Here is a 15,214-nt window from a genome sequence, read left to right as displayed (position 1 = left end):
AGAACGTGTTTCAGCGTTAAACCACGGTGCTACTCGTATTTGTCTGACGAACTTAGGTTTCAAGGGGGCAACAACATGGAGTGTACTCCTGAGGGCTTGTAAGGCATCATTAACAAAGTGGTCATTTATACTAGGACTGATACTATGGGAGCTGGTCTCAGAGTATTTTCTCAGAATATCACTAAGTACTGGCTGAACTGTGTGTTTAAACTCAGACACAGAACGGTCAGTTAAGGTTCTTCTAAGTTGTTTCTTATTCACTGGGGCAGAAGGATGTTCCAGTGTAAACTGGAAGGTAATCATAAAGTGATCAGAAATGATGGGGTTAAGAGGAAGGACACTCAGCTGGCTGATCTCTATACCATGGGTTAGAACAAGATCCAGGGTGTGCTTATGACAGTGAGTGGGTTCATTCACACTTTGGGTGAAACCAACATCATCTAATAAAGCTGCAAAAGCCTTTCCTAGGCAGTCACTGGGGTCATCAACATGAATATTAAAATCCCCTAATATTATAGTTTGATCAGAATCTAAGACAATAGTCGATAGGAAGTCGGAAAACTCAGTTAAAAATTCTGAATATGGGCCGGGGGGGCGATAAATAATTATGAGTAAAACAGGTTTTCGAGTTTTCCTGTTTGGGTGACTTAAAGACAATATGATGCTTTCAAATGAATTATAAGCATTTTTAACTTTAGGGCTGAGAAGTAAGCTAGACTGTGATATTACTGCCAAACCACCTCCTTTCCCTGAAATCCTGGATTTCTGATAGTTAGCATAAGTGGGGGGGGTTGCTTCATTCAATCTAACATAGTCATCCTGATGGAGCCAAGTTTCTGTTAAGGCTAAAAGACTAAGATTGTTATCAATGATTAACTCATTGACTAAGAGGGACTTGGAGGAAATGGATCGAATGTTTAATAAACCGCATTTAAGATTTTAAATTTTTTAAGATTTTAAACTTGCATTTAAGACATTCAAAACATTTAAGATTTTAAACTTGCAGAACTTGACTTTCAAATTGACTGAACCTATGAATGCATCACACACTTTTGTTTTTTAAGGAAGCAGCTATTTAAAAAAAACTGATCCTAAAATAATGTGAACTTAAGTAGTGAGACACAAAAACACTTTTTTAGTGACACAAGCCAATGTAAGCTTATTCAAAGAGCTTTCTGTGCTTAGACCATCACGGCCAATTCTCCTCCTCTTTCAGCTGTGTACCCTGTTGTAAGGAACAGGGGCCTTTTTGAAGAAGTCTCGGTTTTGTGGGTCTTGGAGCCAGCCCTGACAAAGGATGTCAGCCCCATCCAGGGAAATATTACTTTCAAAGAAGGAGAATCTTTGCAAAACATCACCGTATTCTCTGTAGCTGATGAGGTAACATTTTAAACTCAGAATCTCATGTGGCAACATGTCTTTTCTCTTGTTTTTGTAGTTTTATTTTTTGTTTTATTTCTTAGATCCCAGAGGACATGGAGAATTTTACCATCTCTCTGGTAAATGCTACAAATGGGGCTCGACTGGGAAACAACCTTATTGCCAGTTTAAGGATAAATAAAAATGACAACCCTATATACTTTTCTGGTAAAGAGATTTGTCCTTTGAGTTATTCCTTTTTTTTAAACTACAGTACTTCTGTCCTGTATCCATCAATCTTCTCCATCTTCTTTCTCTCGCTACAGAACCTGTCGTGGTACATGCTCGGGAAGGAGAGGTCATCCACTTCACTGTTCTGAGGGACGGTAAAACTGATTATAAGGCAACAGTTATGTACCGAATAGAGCATGGCGGCACATCCCTAGGTGACTTCACTGTGCTGACTAATGACACACTGTTGGTGTACAACCTGGGTGAATGGATGAAGAACATCACTGTGGCTGTTGAGGATGATGACACACCAGAGACAGATGAACCTTTTTACATTGTTCTGTACAATACCACAGGTAAAAATATTGAGCTTTATATTTTGCTTACATATCAATAGTGTATTTTGATTGAAAGTACAGTCATTTTAAATTGAAATCAATGTCATCTATTGCTGAACTGCATGTCAACGTTTAGGATATACTAGTTTGTTTGTTTTTTAATCTGGTGCACAGCTTTGCAACCGTTTTCTCATAACGCATTCAAGTAGGATCTGGTGCGTCCCAATCAGACTATAATTGTCCATTTTTAGTGAACTCTTCACTGATTTCTGCAGTGTAGATTGACATGATTTAATTTATCTAATGTATTACCTTACATTATACCATGGTCCAGGAGAACACTCGATTCTGATTGGATGCTGGGTGTGCATTAAAAAGTGATAATCCACAGTGATAATACACACCTAAGAAAGAAGTTATGGTCACATAGCTTAAATGTTCTATATCCCTGCCTTGGCTTCTTTAAAACAAAGTTTAGCTTCATCATCTGGACATAAAAACAAGCACTAAGAGGTGAAATTTCTTTCTGAACTGATGCCTAATTTAACCTGTTGTGATGACCAGCATTTATATAGATTTCCTTTGCCGCTGCAGTCGAGGTCGGTGCCGACTAAGCTGTTTAAGCAGCTGCACCACGTAACAAATAGTCCACTTTTTGTGAAAAATTGATCTAAACTGAACAAATAACAAGAATAAAGTACTAAAAACTGATTGAATATTTATTTCTATTGTAAGAGACCATGGTATAAGTGGATTAATAGCCATTAACCCCTTACTTAGCTTGAAGCATTAAGGGTTTGCGTTTAAATATCCACTCCAATTAAAATCGTGTTTTATGTTCTTGTGGCCTTTTTCTGAATATGGAGGACCTTCATAAAGAAAATTATGCTTAAAATTGTGTTTCTGAGTATTTCTTTATCTAAATTGTGAATCAGGAGCAGATGAAAAAGTGTCATGGGAAAAAGCTTTTAACAGCTCCCTGCTCCGCTCCATTCAGATGTATCCCCTCATAGACAACTAGATCCACGTACGTTTTAGTTTTTCTCACATCTGACTCAAAACTGTACGGCTGCATAGCTCTGATATTGATTGCCATTTATGTTGAACCAGTAATGTTAGGTTGGGGTTGTGAGGGACTGTAAGCTAGTGGGAAAGAGTGTAAACAGATGGATTGTGGGAAATACGGGGTGGGCTTACTTTGCACCAACAGTTCCACCCACAACTTAGAGGGGAATTCCGAATGAACACCTGATGTTCTGCAGAAAGTATGTTCTAGAAAACGACACAGGCTTTTAAATTTTGCCTAAAAACGGCACAATCATAATTTAAAAAACCACTGGGAACAGTTTTACAAAAGATCAATTTCAGATGTTTGGAGTGGGACGTTATGGTCGGTAACCTTAAATGTTTAAGAGTTAATCAAATTTGACACCATTTGCCTTTCTGGCTTGATTACCAGTAAATTTTTAGGGTTGTGACATCTAGCGTGTTGTCTACTATTTGCCTTAGATAAAAAAGTCTATCTTTGTTGAAGTAGTACTACTTTAGTAAACTGCACCGCACACTCTGACTCCTATTTAAACATTTTATTAGATGAAAACTTTAAAAAGTAACATCTGCTTTAGTTTTAAGTTTAGTTTTCTCAACAAAAAGACAATTTTTTTTTGTTTCTACAATGGTGTGGTACTATTTTAATCAGATGATATGTATGTGTACATAGGAGATGCGGTTGTGTATGGAGCAGACAAAGCAACCGTAGTAATTGAGGCCAATGACGATGCCAATGGGATTTTCTCTTTGGAACCTATAGAAAAACCAGTCGAAGAGGGCAAGGCAAATAGTTTTAAGTAAGAAAGATTTCTTCCTTTTATGTTTCTTAAAGCAGATCTTGTTTACTCAAACACAAGTTTTTTTATTAAGTTTTGTTTTGTGCTTTTTTTTCTGTCCATTTTAGTTTGAAACTTAACTGTTCTTTGGTAAATGCAAAGCAATGTTTCTTTCTGTACATTTATTCATGTTGTTGTTTTTATCTTTAGTGTACTTCGAGCGAGGGGTCATTTTCGTAATGTGTCCATCCACTGGAGGCTGTTTGCCAATGACTCTGTGACTCCTCTTAACGAAAACCAGGAGTTCATAAACACATCAGGCTTCATCACTTTTACTACAGGAGAAAAAAGCAAGCCTATTATTTTGGAAGCCATCTCAGATAAACTGCCAGAGTTTAATGAATTTTTTGTGCTCAGGCTGATAAATATCTCTGGTGAGTTTACGTTTTCCTTTTTGACTGTGAAGAAAACGTGAATTTGTGTTATAATTGAGTGTTTGGCTGTTCTTCTGTGTGGTTACAGGCGAGGGTGGTCAGCTTTCAAACACTTCTTTAAATGCTTCTGTGCTCATCCCATTCAATGATGATCCTTTTGGCGTCTTCGCCTTCGCTGACTTTAACCTGGACCAAGAAGTTGCAGAGGATGTTCTCTCTGTAGATGATACATCCAATTTTGCCCCTTTTACCATTTTGCGACAACAGGGCACATTTGGTGACGTTCGGGTGTCCTGGGAGATCGTATCTGAAAGCTTCCCCCAAGGTCTTCCCCTCATGGATGATGTGTTGCTTTTAGCTTCTTTCCCAGATGACGTTGAGCTCAGGCCTCATTCTAGAAGACACCATTCAGCCACAGACACTTGGTTTTTCTCAGGGCTTCCAGGAGCATATGGAAGCATTAAGCCTGAAGATGCTCCTGCCTCTGTTGGCAACTTCACCTTCTCTGCTTGGCTGGTGCCTAGACTGAACACTGATGGCTTCATAGTCTCCAAAGGAACCAAAAATGGGAGCTTTCATTACGGAGTGAAGTTGCACACCAATGAGTCACATGTCACAGTTATGTTGTATTATACAGTAAAAGGATCAAATAATACCCAGGTGGCCCGGGCCACTGCTGAGAAGTTCCTGGAGGAGAACACATGGGTACATATCATTATAACTGTGGATGATGGGATTATTGAGTTTTTCTTGGATGGAATCTCTATTCCTGGAGGCTTGAGGAGCGTCAGAGGAGAAGGCATCAATGATGGTATGCTTCTTTTTAAAATCTTTTGGTTTTTTTTTTTTTTTACCTTCTTTTTGTAATGAATGGTTTAAGTAATTAATATTTAGACTTATTTAAAGGTTACAGCAGTACTAATAACTTTGAAACATGTAATTCCTGCTTCTCCGATAGCTAAAGGGATTTATCGTACATTGATAGTTGTAACTCTGCAGGTTTATTTTAGCAGAGAGCTATGTTCAAGACCTCTGGATTAAAAAAAGTTGTTAAACCTTATATGGATCTTATTTCAGAATCCGAGAAATAATCCAAAATTAGATGTGAACATTTTTACTTTTAATACTATTTTTATGTTTTAAAGAGACACAGGCTATTGGTTTCTATAGATTAAATTAAAAAAAAAGGAAACACAATGGACGCAGAATAAAAAACAGAACAATGCTATTAATATAGATTTTTCTCCACTAAATTTCTCTTAATTTTCTTTTTCAAACATAGTTCTATTTTTATCTTCATTGCTGTCTAATTGTTCTGCAATACTTGGTCTGCTAAACTTGAATGACTGCTTGGCCTGCAGAAACAAATTGGTTAGAATTATAATTTTTTGTGTGCAAGTTTTTAATAATTAAAGCAGACACTGGCCAAAAAGCAGATATTGACAGATTTCTTTACAATACCCAGTTAATGAGGACTTAGCCCAAGGACAGGCTGTTTTTATGTCAGGTTTAGTACATGTCTACTGGGGCAGAATTATATTTTTTTCTTAATTTATCTCACTTTGTTTAATTGGCGGACATGATAGGGAAGGAAGGTGTAAGTGTGTTTAAATAAATAATAAGGTAGAGCTGAACCAAGGCATTTGGTTGCCTTAATCAAGATTCTGTTTGTTGCCTTAGTGCATTACAACTAAAGTAAACACATAAGTTTCACCAAAGAAACTAAGAAAAATATTTTGATTTACAATTATAATTCTTATAAAGTTGCTACGATCTAATTAACTGACTACGCTTTGAATAAAAGCCTCTACTAAATCTAAATCTAATCATGCTTGGCAAATATCATTTCAAATAACCATAAATCATTTTTTACTAACTAATAAAAACTTTCAGTCTTTTCTACAAAGGTACTAAAGCCCTAAGAATTGAAAAATTGAACAGTTGAGGCAAAAATTCAACAAAGCCAACTAGACCCTTTGTTTAGTTTTGAAAGGTATTTAAAAGTATCGTCATGTTGGCATTTACAGTTTGCTTTATGTAGTGCAGCTTTGTCTTTGTTGACTGACTTCTTTATTTTGTCATTTTTTTCATTGGTAAAATTGACACAAATCCTGTTTTTTTCTACTCCAGGTCCAGCCTCAGTGTTTATTGGATCCGATCCTGAGGGCAAACAGCTCTACACTGGTCTTCTCCAGGACCTACGCTTGTACCACTCTACGCTAAACCGCAGCCAAATTCATGAGCTCCACACTCAACCTTCCAAAACAGATCTGCGAAACATATCCGGTTACCTGCGGTACCTTCAAGATGAAAGGCAGAAATCGTTTGTGGTGGAGGTCAGGAATGACGAAGTCGAGGAACCAGAAGAGATGTTCTATCTTCAGCTTGTGGCAGTGAGCGGTGGAGCCCGTCTACCCATTCCCAGACCCACTGCTCTTCTGCGAGTTATGAAGAGTGACAATGCCAATGGGCTTTTTGGGTTCACTGGTGCCTGCATACCTGATGTAAGTGGAATACTTGAAATGCTAAAACGCAAACCTATTTTTATACACTTTTAACTCTTTTTTTCCCCTGTCATTTTACATACTGAACTTGATTTTAAAATATGACTTAATACTTTTTTTGTACTTTTTACCTCATTGCTCTGTTGTTGTAGGTCTCTATTTTCTTGTGTTTCCACAGAGACGTGCTGTCGGATTCTAGCCCCGTCTTTAAAATTAAACCTGCAGGGTTATTATAAAGTCATCTCATTCATTTTCAATCAGTGTGCTTTTTGTTTCCTCATCACTGAAAAATGAAGCTCTGACAAACTTAGGTTTTTCCTCAAGATTGTTTTTCATTTTAGAAAAGAAACGGATCCTGTAGCTTCACTGCAACAAGTATTTTGTTAAAGTATTGATAGATCTAATAGGAGCTTTTTTCCTTCATGTATTTTTTGTAAATGTATTCTGTTCATGTTTCAAATGATTTTGTTTTGTGGTATCTGAGGTTTCCTTTGATAGCCCCCCTCCGAGGCCTAACTGGTGAAATGCAAATTGCTTTCTGTTTATTTACTGAGCATCTGGGTTAAACTTGTTCCTTTGTATTTTCTTAAGCAGTAGTATCAATAGCTACATTTAAAGAAAAAGCTACATTTAAAAACCTGCACAAAATAGCATCAAATATATAAATTATTCATTAAAAAGAAGGCCTGTTCCTGAGCTTATTAGACTGTGATGAGGTTCATATGGAACAACATATCAGAGAAGTTCTGCTGAGCCACGAACAGATTGTGCACCAGCAGATGTGTTTAAGTCTATGCTCTGAGTGACATGAAGCCAGTGCAAAAACATTTTCATATACCAAACTGCCTTAAAAAAGCGAATAAGCAAACCATTTTCATTGTTAGTAGAATTTAAAAAATTACCCTAAATGTTTCAAATTTGTTAAAATAATAATAATTGAAATATATATTTACTGTATGCTTGGGATGTTTAAATTATGAGCCACTTTGATGTTTTCCATTAGAAGTAGTAAACCAAATTAATGATCTCAGTCTACCAGACACTATATTAACTTCTGTGTTAACACAAATAGAATTTATACTGCTAACATGATAAAGATGATAGGAACAGGTGTAATATGAACCCGTTGGGTGTTTAAAGTCCTTATCCTGCTACATATTTTATCAGTCTCAGTGCCTGGAGACCGAAAAGTTAGAGCACGGCGACCCTTTTTACTAGGATTAGATGATTGGCTTCTCGTGTTGGGCCATCTCAGGTGGAGCGACAGCTGGTGAAGCAGCAGCAGGTTTGTCAGTGGGGGCATTCCTATAGAAGTGGATCTGAAGTTCCAGCACTGGAAATGGGAGATGTTGAGCAGCAGATGGCAAGGCTAAAGATGGCATTCCATCAGATCCAAGGATCTTCCCTATGTTAGACTATCTAGGAATGTTCAGCAAGTCGTAGAACATGCTCCAATGTAGGAATGCTTTAGCCAACAATTGTTTCTCTACATTTTAAATCTTTTTTTTTTTTTTTTTACTTATTTGTGTTTTAAATAGATCGGCAACGAGGGCTCAACTATTTCTTGTGTGATCGAACGAACCCGGGGTTCCTTGGACTACGTTTCTGTGAACTACAACGTTACCCAGCTTGACAGCGACAGCCCCGCTCATCAAGATTTTGCCAATGCAACTGGATCAGTGCTTTTCATGCCTGGACAGCGCTCTGAGGTGGGTGTGAATCCGTACATGCAATCAGAGTTTTGCATGAGCAGGAGAAAGTCCCTCTTAACCCATTATGACCTCAGGCTTAATCTTTAAAAGCCTTTTAATACCTGACATTTGTCAGCAAAACATAAAGGTGTGAACATAAAGCTTTTAAAAGTAACACTATTTAATGATTTATTGGCTGATTGTAAAAAAAAAAGACGTTATTTTAGTTCAAAATATTATATGCTAAACACTTATCCACTTTATTTTTTACAATCTTTAGGAGAAAGCTGTGGAATCCCTTTAAATAAATGTATTATAGTTAAAAATGGGTCTCTGATGTCCTTTTTGCAGGTGATCAAAAGGTTCTATTTATTGCTACACAGCTCCTCCTAGGGGCTGATTTCATAGAGATACAGTCTTAGATGAAAAAAGTATCTATCTGGTCAAAATACTTTTAAAACTTTGCATAAATACTTTTTTAAATGGCTAGACAATTAAAACAATCTGCATATGTATCTGACAGATATGACCCCTGCAGAAGATGTATTTCTGTTTGTTAAATCTTTCGTTTCAGGTGTTGAACCTGCTCATTTTGGATGACAACCTCCCAGAGTTGGCAGAGTCCTTTAAGGTTGCACTGGTGTCAGCGCAGTCCGGTGATGGGAAACCAGGCTCCACCCCCACCAGTGGAGCAAGCATTGACCCCAACAATTCAGTTAACACTATCACCGTCACAGCTAGCGACCATCCTTATGGTACTTTGTCTCAAAAGTAGCATTCTTATACTCTCAATAATGCTATAAAGTACACCTGAGTTTATAGATAATTTTAAAAATAAAAATCAATGGTTCAGTAAGTTTTTTTCCTCCAAAATCTGCATCTGGAGTTTCTAATGCCTTTGCTCTTTGATTGTATCTTTCCCTTATCTTTCTGCTCTAGGTCTGCTGCAGTTTCAGCCCAGTCCTCCAGGGGAAGGACTTATCTCTCCAGCTTTAAAACCTGCCAGCATAACAGTAGCAGAGGAGGATAGACTGATCAGTCTGCCAGTGGCCAGAGCCCAAGGCCTCTTGGGAAGTGTTATGATAGGATTCAGGACAACCCCTTTCACAGCTTCCAGCCCAGAGGACTATCAGGTTTGTTTAAGTATTGAGGGGAAGTCACTTTAACAGTCCTTCAATAAACAACATACTGTATGTTTTAAATGTTTCACTGGGTTCTTGTTTCACTGCTAGGAGGCTGAGGGCGTGTTGGAGTTTCTTCCAGGGGAGAGGTTAAAGTTCATCAATGTGACCATCGTTGACAATCCTGTTCCTGAGCTGGAGAAGATTTTCAGAGTGGAGCTCTACAGCATTGACAATAGAGGTAAGATCTCTAAATCTGTATTTAATTTGCTGAAATATGAATCTGTGCTACAGATTCGTGTGATTTTTTTCTCCTGTGCACTGTTTGGATTGTGGTTATTTCTACTATAATTTTACTGAAAATTATAATTTTTGGAGCTTCTGTGTGTTTTCTTTGTGGCGATCTCTGTGCTTCCCCACTCCTATGTACGAGGCTTCTCTCACAACTCCTTTCCCTCTACCTATTATCCTCTATTCTTCTGGTGTGATATCCCTCTGGTTGTCCTGTGTGATCCATTAGTGGATCCTTTCCTGGATAGTGAAGGGAGTGGTACTGGGGAGAGTGACTATGGCTTCCTCCCTTCATCCTATTACCACCCCGGTAAGCACTACCTTCCTTTCCTCCCCTAGCTGCAATTTTCCTTTATTTATATATCATCAACACATGGTATTTGGTGCACATACACACTTGCTGTAGCTGTGTATGGGTGTATTGCCATTTTTTATATTATGTTGACACCAATGAGAAAAAATGTCAAACATCACTTCACAGGGATGCAGGAGGGGAAGAATTTTATTAAATCCACTAAAAGCCTTAGTTATCTTTTCATATGTATTCAGATTTTTCCAGTCTTCATTAAAATAATGCCACTGAATTTTTTTTACTGTGATTTTTATATTATTGCCAAGATTAGCACATGTAATAAGACGAAGATTAGATTGTTCCCCTCTGCTGTGACAGATTGTATGACTTCTTCTCAATGTCACCACTGAGTACAAAGAGTCACGTGTGTGATCTTCTGCGCAGCCAGCTTGGGAGTTGCATCTCGCATCACTGTCACCATTGCAGCGTCTGATGATGCCCATGGAGTGTTTCAGTTCAGTCCTAAATCTCTGTCTGTTAATGGGACAGAGCCTGAGGATGGATTCAATTCTGTTGTCCTGGAGGTCAGGAAAGTTGACAGTTTGGTTAACATCAAACATCCTGTTGTTCTTGGTGAGTTTGTTACATTTTGTTTTGTTTTCTCCTAGGTGAATCGTTCCTTTGGTGACCTGTCTAATGTCACTGTGTTCTGGGAAGCTGATCCCAGCTCTAAGACAGAGCTCGTCAGCAGATATGGAAACATCACCTTTAGGAAAGGGCAAAAAACAGAGAACATCATCATTAATGTTGCCCAGGATGAGATTCCAGAGTTGGACAAGAGCTTCATTATTTCTCTGGTTAACATTTCACATGGTCGTCTGGGAAACAAGACATCTGCTACTTTGACAATCCTTGCTAGCGATGATCCTTATGGCGTTTTTGTTTTTACCAATGCAACAAGATCCATTCGACTTGCTGAAGCTGATGCAACAGTTTCCCTCACCATTCAGCGACAGAGAGGTTTAATGGGCAAGGTAGGTCCAAATACTAAAGTCTGTGAACTGTAGAATGAACACACAACCAGTTCTGATTTGTCTTTAACGCCATAATAAAATTATATATACATGCAGATATTTGAAATGTGTTTCACCCACTTCAATTCATGCAGGTGCGTGTCACATATGGGACATTAAAAGAGGCAGATCCAGAACCGTTCAGGACCCCTGGAGTGGGTCGAGCTACGGAAGGAAGGGATTTTGTTTCCCTCCTGGATTCTGTTGTGTTTTCAGCGAATCAGAGTGAAGCAAACATCACCCTTCGGGTGCTGGATGATGATGACCCTGAAAGAGATGAGTCGATATTTGTAAGGTTAATTAGTGTTCATCTAATCCAAGGAGAGCAGGAGAGATTCAGTAAGAGCCTAGAAGATTGGATAAACAGAACTGTTCAAATCTGCACATACCACAATCAGCTCATATGATGTTTCCATGTTTCCTCTAGTCCCAAATACCCCTTCTCTGGGCCTCAGCACTGAGGTTGTATCACAGGTGATTGTAGGAGCCAGTGATGCTGCCTTTGGAGTTCTTCAGCTGTCTGCCTCTGCTGTCAGTGTAGCTGAAAGCTACGTAGGACCGATCATAAATGTGACCCGAGTAGGGGGGATTTTTGCTGATGTATCTGTCAAGTTCCGAGCCCTGCCTTTAACCGCCAGAGTTAGTAAGTAAAGCTCCTATTCAGGATTGGTGTCTTATTAGTTCTTGCCTGTTAAGTTTGATGTATTGTGTGATCTTACAGGTGAGGACTACAGTGTGGCTTCGACTGATGTGGTTCTGTTAGAAGGAGAGTCCAGCAAATCTGTTCCAGTCTATGTCATAAATGACTTGGTCCCTGAGCTGGAGGAGACCTTTCTCGTAGAGTTGATCAACCAAACAACTGGAGGAGCTATGCTTGGAGACTTGACACGTGCCATCATCACCATACTGCCTTCTGATGATCCGTTTGGTGCCTTTGGTTAGTCTAAATCTTCCAAGAGCATATGTCTAACTTTGTGCTCAGTTTCTTAATCTTTACTTGATATTGTTTATTTTGAATCTACCCAGTCTTCCAGTCTACTCCGATAACAGTAGAGGAGCCAGAATCCAGCTCTGTTGAGGTCACTTTGCCCATCGTGCGTAATGCTGGTACTATTGGAACAGTGACAGTGAAATGGCAGGCCACTGTTAATGGTAAATTAGCAGAGGGGGACATCAAACCAACATCAGGAGAGGTGACATTTGTTCCTGGAGAGACCATAAAGACATTCAGAGTGGAGATTTTAGCTGACGATTTACCTGAAATCACTGAGGTGAGAAGTTGTACGAGAAAATGTCATTACATTTTTTTACCCATGCACACTTAAATTTTTATCTTAATTTTTGTTTTACACTTTGTGTCTTTTCAGATTATTAAAGTCGAGCTAACAGATGCTTCTAATGGAGGCAACCTGGGAGCTGATAAATCTGTTAATATTATAGTGCCTGCTAATGACAACCCCCATGGAACAGTTTACTTTGAGCAGTCTGTTTATCGGGTTCAGGAGCCCCTAGAAGGTGTTTATAGAGCTAATGTTACTGTCCGAAGAAGGTATTTTTGACCACAATCAATTGTTTTATTTTTAATATCTTGCATTGCTCTTTTTAACTTAGTCTAACTGTTGTGTCCTCTGGGTGTTCACATTGTCTGTCTCCAGAGATGGACACTTTGGCCGCTTGATGATCACGTACAATACCTCTGAGATCGACGTTGTTGGTTTGGCTCAGGCCAATAACCAGAATCTGTTGATGTACTATGACTCTCCAAAGCCTGGCAGACCAGCCAGTGGTTTTGTGACCGTTAACATCACTGGCCAAAGAGAACCTGTGGCTGCGTGTGCTGCAGCCTGCCTGAGAGAGCAGGCCTGTCAGGCCTTTTCTGTTTCTTCTGCCATGACCCCACCGTACTGCACATGGGTGACTTCAGGAGCCGAGCAGCTGACCTCTACCTCGCAGGTTTCCACCTATGTAAAAAATGGGACTGCAGCCGCTGTCTTGTTTAGTGCCAAAGCTGTGGCAGGAAGTGATTATACTCCTGTGATTGCTCAAAGTGCCTTCATGGAAGATGGATCAAGGACTGCTAACCTGACTGTCCTGATTTTAACTGACACTTTCCCTGAAATGGATGAGAGCTTCTTGATGCAGATATTAAAGGTAAATTATACTGGAAGTCTATTCTACCATTTTGTTCATGATCTCATTGGTTTGATTTGCTTCAAATTTACTGCTTGACTAAATGTATATAAAACAAAACTAATAATACTCTCTAATCCTGTTTCTGAAGGCAGAACTGGTAAATTTGACAGTGCCACAGAAGAACCTGCCTTCTATTGGTCAGCCAGACAAAGCTTTAGTCACTATCGGAATAAACGGAGACGCATTTGGAGTGTTTTTAATCTACAGCATCAGTCCCAACACCACCAATGATGGACTCTTCCTAGAGGTTCGAGAAGAACCCACAGTTGCAGTGACATTGGTTATTGAGAGGCGAGGAGGAAACCTGGGCACCGTCACTGTAGAGTGGAAGTTTGTTGGAGGAAAGGCTACACCAGATGTGGACTTCATAGGAACCGGAGGAACCCTGGTCTTTGATGGTGTGTTACATGCAGCATTATGAAAAATCTTGAAGTGTTGTCTGCTAATAATTAACTAATATGCCCTCTTCTTCCTCTTCTCTTTAGGTGATCTAAAGAAAACCATTCGGGTACAAATCAAGGATGATGATGAGCCCGAGGACAATGAGAGCCTCATGATTGGCCTTGTCAACACGGCAGGAGGAAGTCGAATTCTACCCAGTTCTGATACTGTAACCATAGTAATACTGGCAAATGATCATGTGGCGGGAATAGTGGGATTCCACTCAGCTTCACGTTCTGTTATTGCTAGAGAAGGTGAGTTCTGCACCACAGGGTCATTTAGGGTCATTGCCTTTAGCATGCATGTCAACCACCACTCATGAAATGAGGCTGGTGGAGGATGAACAGGCATCATGAATTTAACAGTGACATTTGAGCAAAGCAGTAAACAGACACAAACCTGCTGCTAATGCAAAAAAGATATAAACGGATTAACTAAACTGTCAAAATAACTTGAAGGAAGGAAAACACTTTTACAAAATGTAATTAGTACGAACAGCAATAAGGGGATTTGTTGGTTGTTGGAAAAGTTGGTTGGTGGAAACACGAATTGTTGGGACCTCTTCCCTTGAGGATGGATGCACATCTAGCCAAATGCAGTATCATGCATGGTGGGCAGCTTCATCACAGCTGGGCAGCAATGCTGGTCCCCAATTGGAGCTGCAGAGGCTGAACAGCAGCCGAACCAAAGGGAGAGGCTCCGACTGATGAAGCAGATGAAGTGTTTTTGTTGCGAAATGTTAAACTCAGAAGTATTTTAAACTAAGTTTGAAAAACAGTAAAACAGGTGCTCAGAAAACAACATGTTATAATACCTTCTATCATTTCCAGGTAGGTCTGCCAAACAACAAATGTTTACAGTAGTTTCAATTTCTTAAACCACAAACCCCTCTCTTCACAAGTTCAAAACGTCAAAAATTCAAAGCGCTAAAGCCATGTTAAACTGATTTTATGGATCTGTATGAAGGTTAATTGCAAATGTTCATGGTTTTCAGGGGAAAGACTGTCCTTGTTGGTGTTGAGGACTGCCCCAGGTTTGGGGAATGTTACCGTCGACTGGACCATACAAGGGCCGCTGACTCACCGAACTTTTATTCAGACCTCAGGAACCCTCTTCTTCACCAAGGTCAAAAACAGCCTGCTCATTTCCTTATTGTGGAATCATCCCTGCACATTAGGGAGCTGCATTTTTGGCATGCACTGGCATTTTGTTGCTGTTGTAATTCTGAGTGAAATATTTTAGCTACAAAGTTTAACAATGTAACAACGCTGCTGTATTTCCCACAGGGCCAACTAAATGAGACCATAGTTCTGCAGCTCCTTGAAGATGCCACACCAGAAGACAAAGATGAATACAGAGTTTTATTGTCTAATATAAAAACGTTTGGTAAATAAAAAATAAATTCCCCTTTAAATAGGTC

The 15,214-nt window shown here is 39.2% G+C and overlaps 1 protein-coding gene across 3 annotated transcripts in view; it reads left to right on the top strand.

The window, feature by feature from the left end:
- Positions 1–15,214, top strand: part of adgrv1 (adhesion G protein-coupled receptor V1) — a 95,673-nt gene that overhangs the window by 24,115 nt on the left and 56,344 nt on the right. For 2 of the 3 annotated variants that reach the window (XM_011479300.3, XM_020706016.2), the window contains exons 16-39: positions 1,217–1,380; positions 1,464–1,587; positions 1,686–1,946; positions 3,649–3,775; positions 3,965–4,188; positions 4,277–4,999; positions 6,319–6,692; positions 8,231–8,401; positions 8,958–9,138; positions 9,323–9,516; positions 9,616–9,745; positions 10,025–10,105; positions 10,532–10,671; positions 10,756–11,121; positions 11,256–11,499; positions 11,588–11,803; positions 11,882–12,097; positions 12,187–12,431; positions 12,528–12,709; positions 12,816–13,311; positions 13,442–13,751; positions 13,839–14,048; positions 14,789–14,919; positions 15,081–15,180. In XM_011479300.3, the coding sequence (XP_011477602.1) occupies positions 1,217–1,380; positions 1,464–1,587; positions 1,686–1,946; positions 3,649–3,775; positions 3,965–4,188; positions 4,277–4,999; positions 6,319–6,692; positions 8,231–8,401; positions 8,958–9,138; positions 9,323–9,516; positions 9,616–9,745; positions 10,025–10,105; positions 10,532–10,671; positions 10,756–11,121; positions 11,256–11,499; positions 11,588–11,803; positions 11,882–12,097; positions 12,187–12,431; positions 12,528–12,709; positions 12,816–13,311; positions 13,442–13,751; positions 13,839–14,048; positions 14,789–14,919; positions 15,081–15,180 (5,610 nt within the window). The remainder of the gene's footprint in view (positions 1–1,216; positions 1,381–1,463; positions 1,588–1,685; positions 1,947–3,648; positions 3,776–3,964; positions 4,189–4,276; positions 5,000–6,318; positions 6,693–8,230; positions 8,402–8,957; positions 9,139–9,322; positions 9,517–9,615; positions 9,746–10,024; positions 10,106–10,531; positions 10,672–10,755; positions 11,122–11,255; positions 11,500–11,587; positions 11,804–11,881; positions 12,098–12,186; positions 12,432–12,527; positions 12,710–12,815; positions 13,312–13,441; positions 13,752–13,838; positions 14,049–14,788; positions 14,920–15,080; positions 15,181–15,214) is intronic. The other variant, XM_020706017.2, reaches the window with a different exon arrangement.

The sequence above is a fragment of the Oryzias latipes genome, chromosome 9 (genome assembly GCF_002234675.1).
Source record: "Oryzias latipes chromosome 9, ASM223467v1".
Classification (NCBI taxonomy): Eukaryota; Metazoa; Chordata; class Actinopteri; order Beloniformes; family Adrianichthyidae; genus Oryzias; species Oryzias latipes.
The sequence above is the reverse complement of the archived record's forward strand: the minus strand, read 5'-3'. Positions and strand labels throughout refer to the sequence as shown.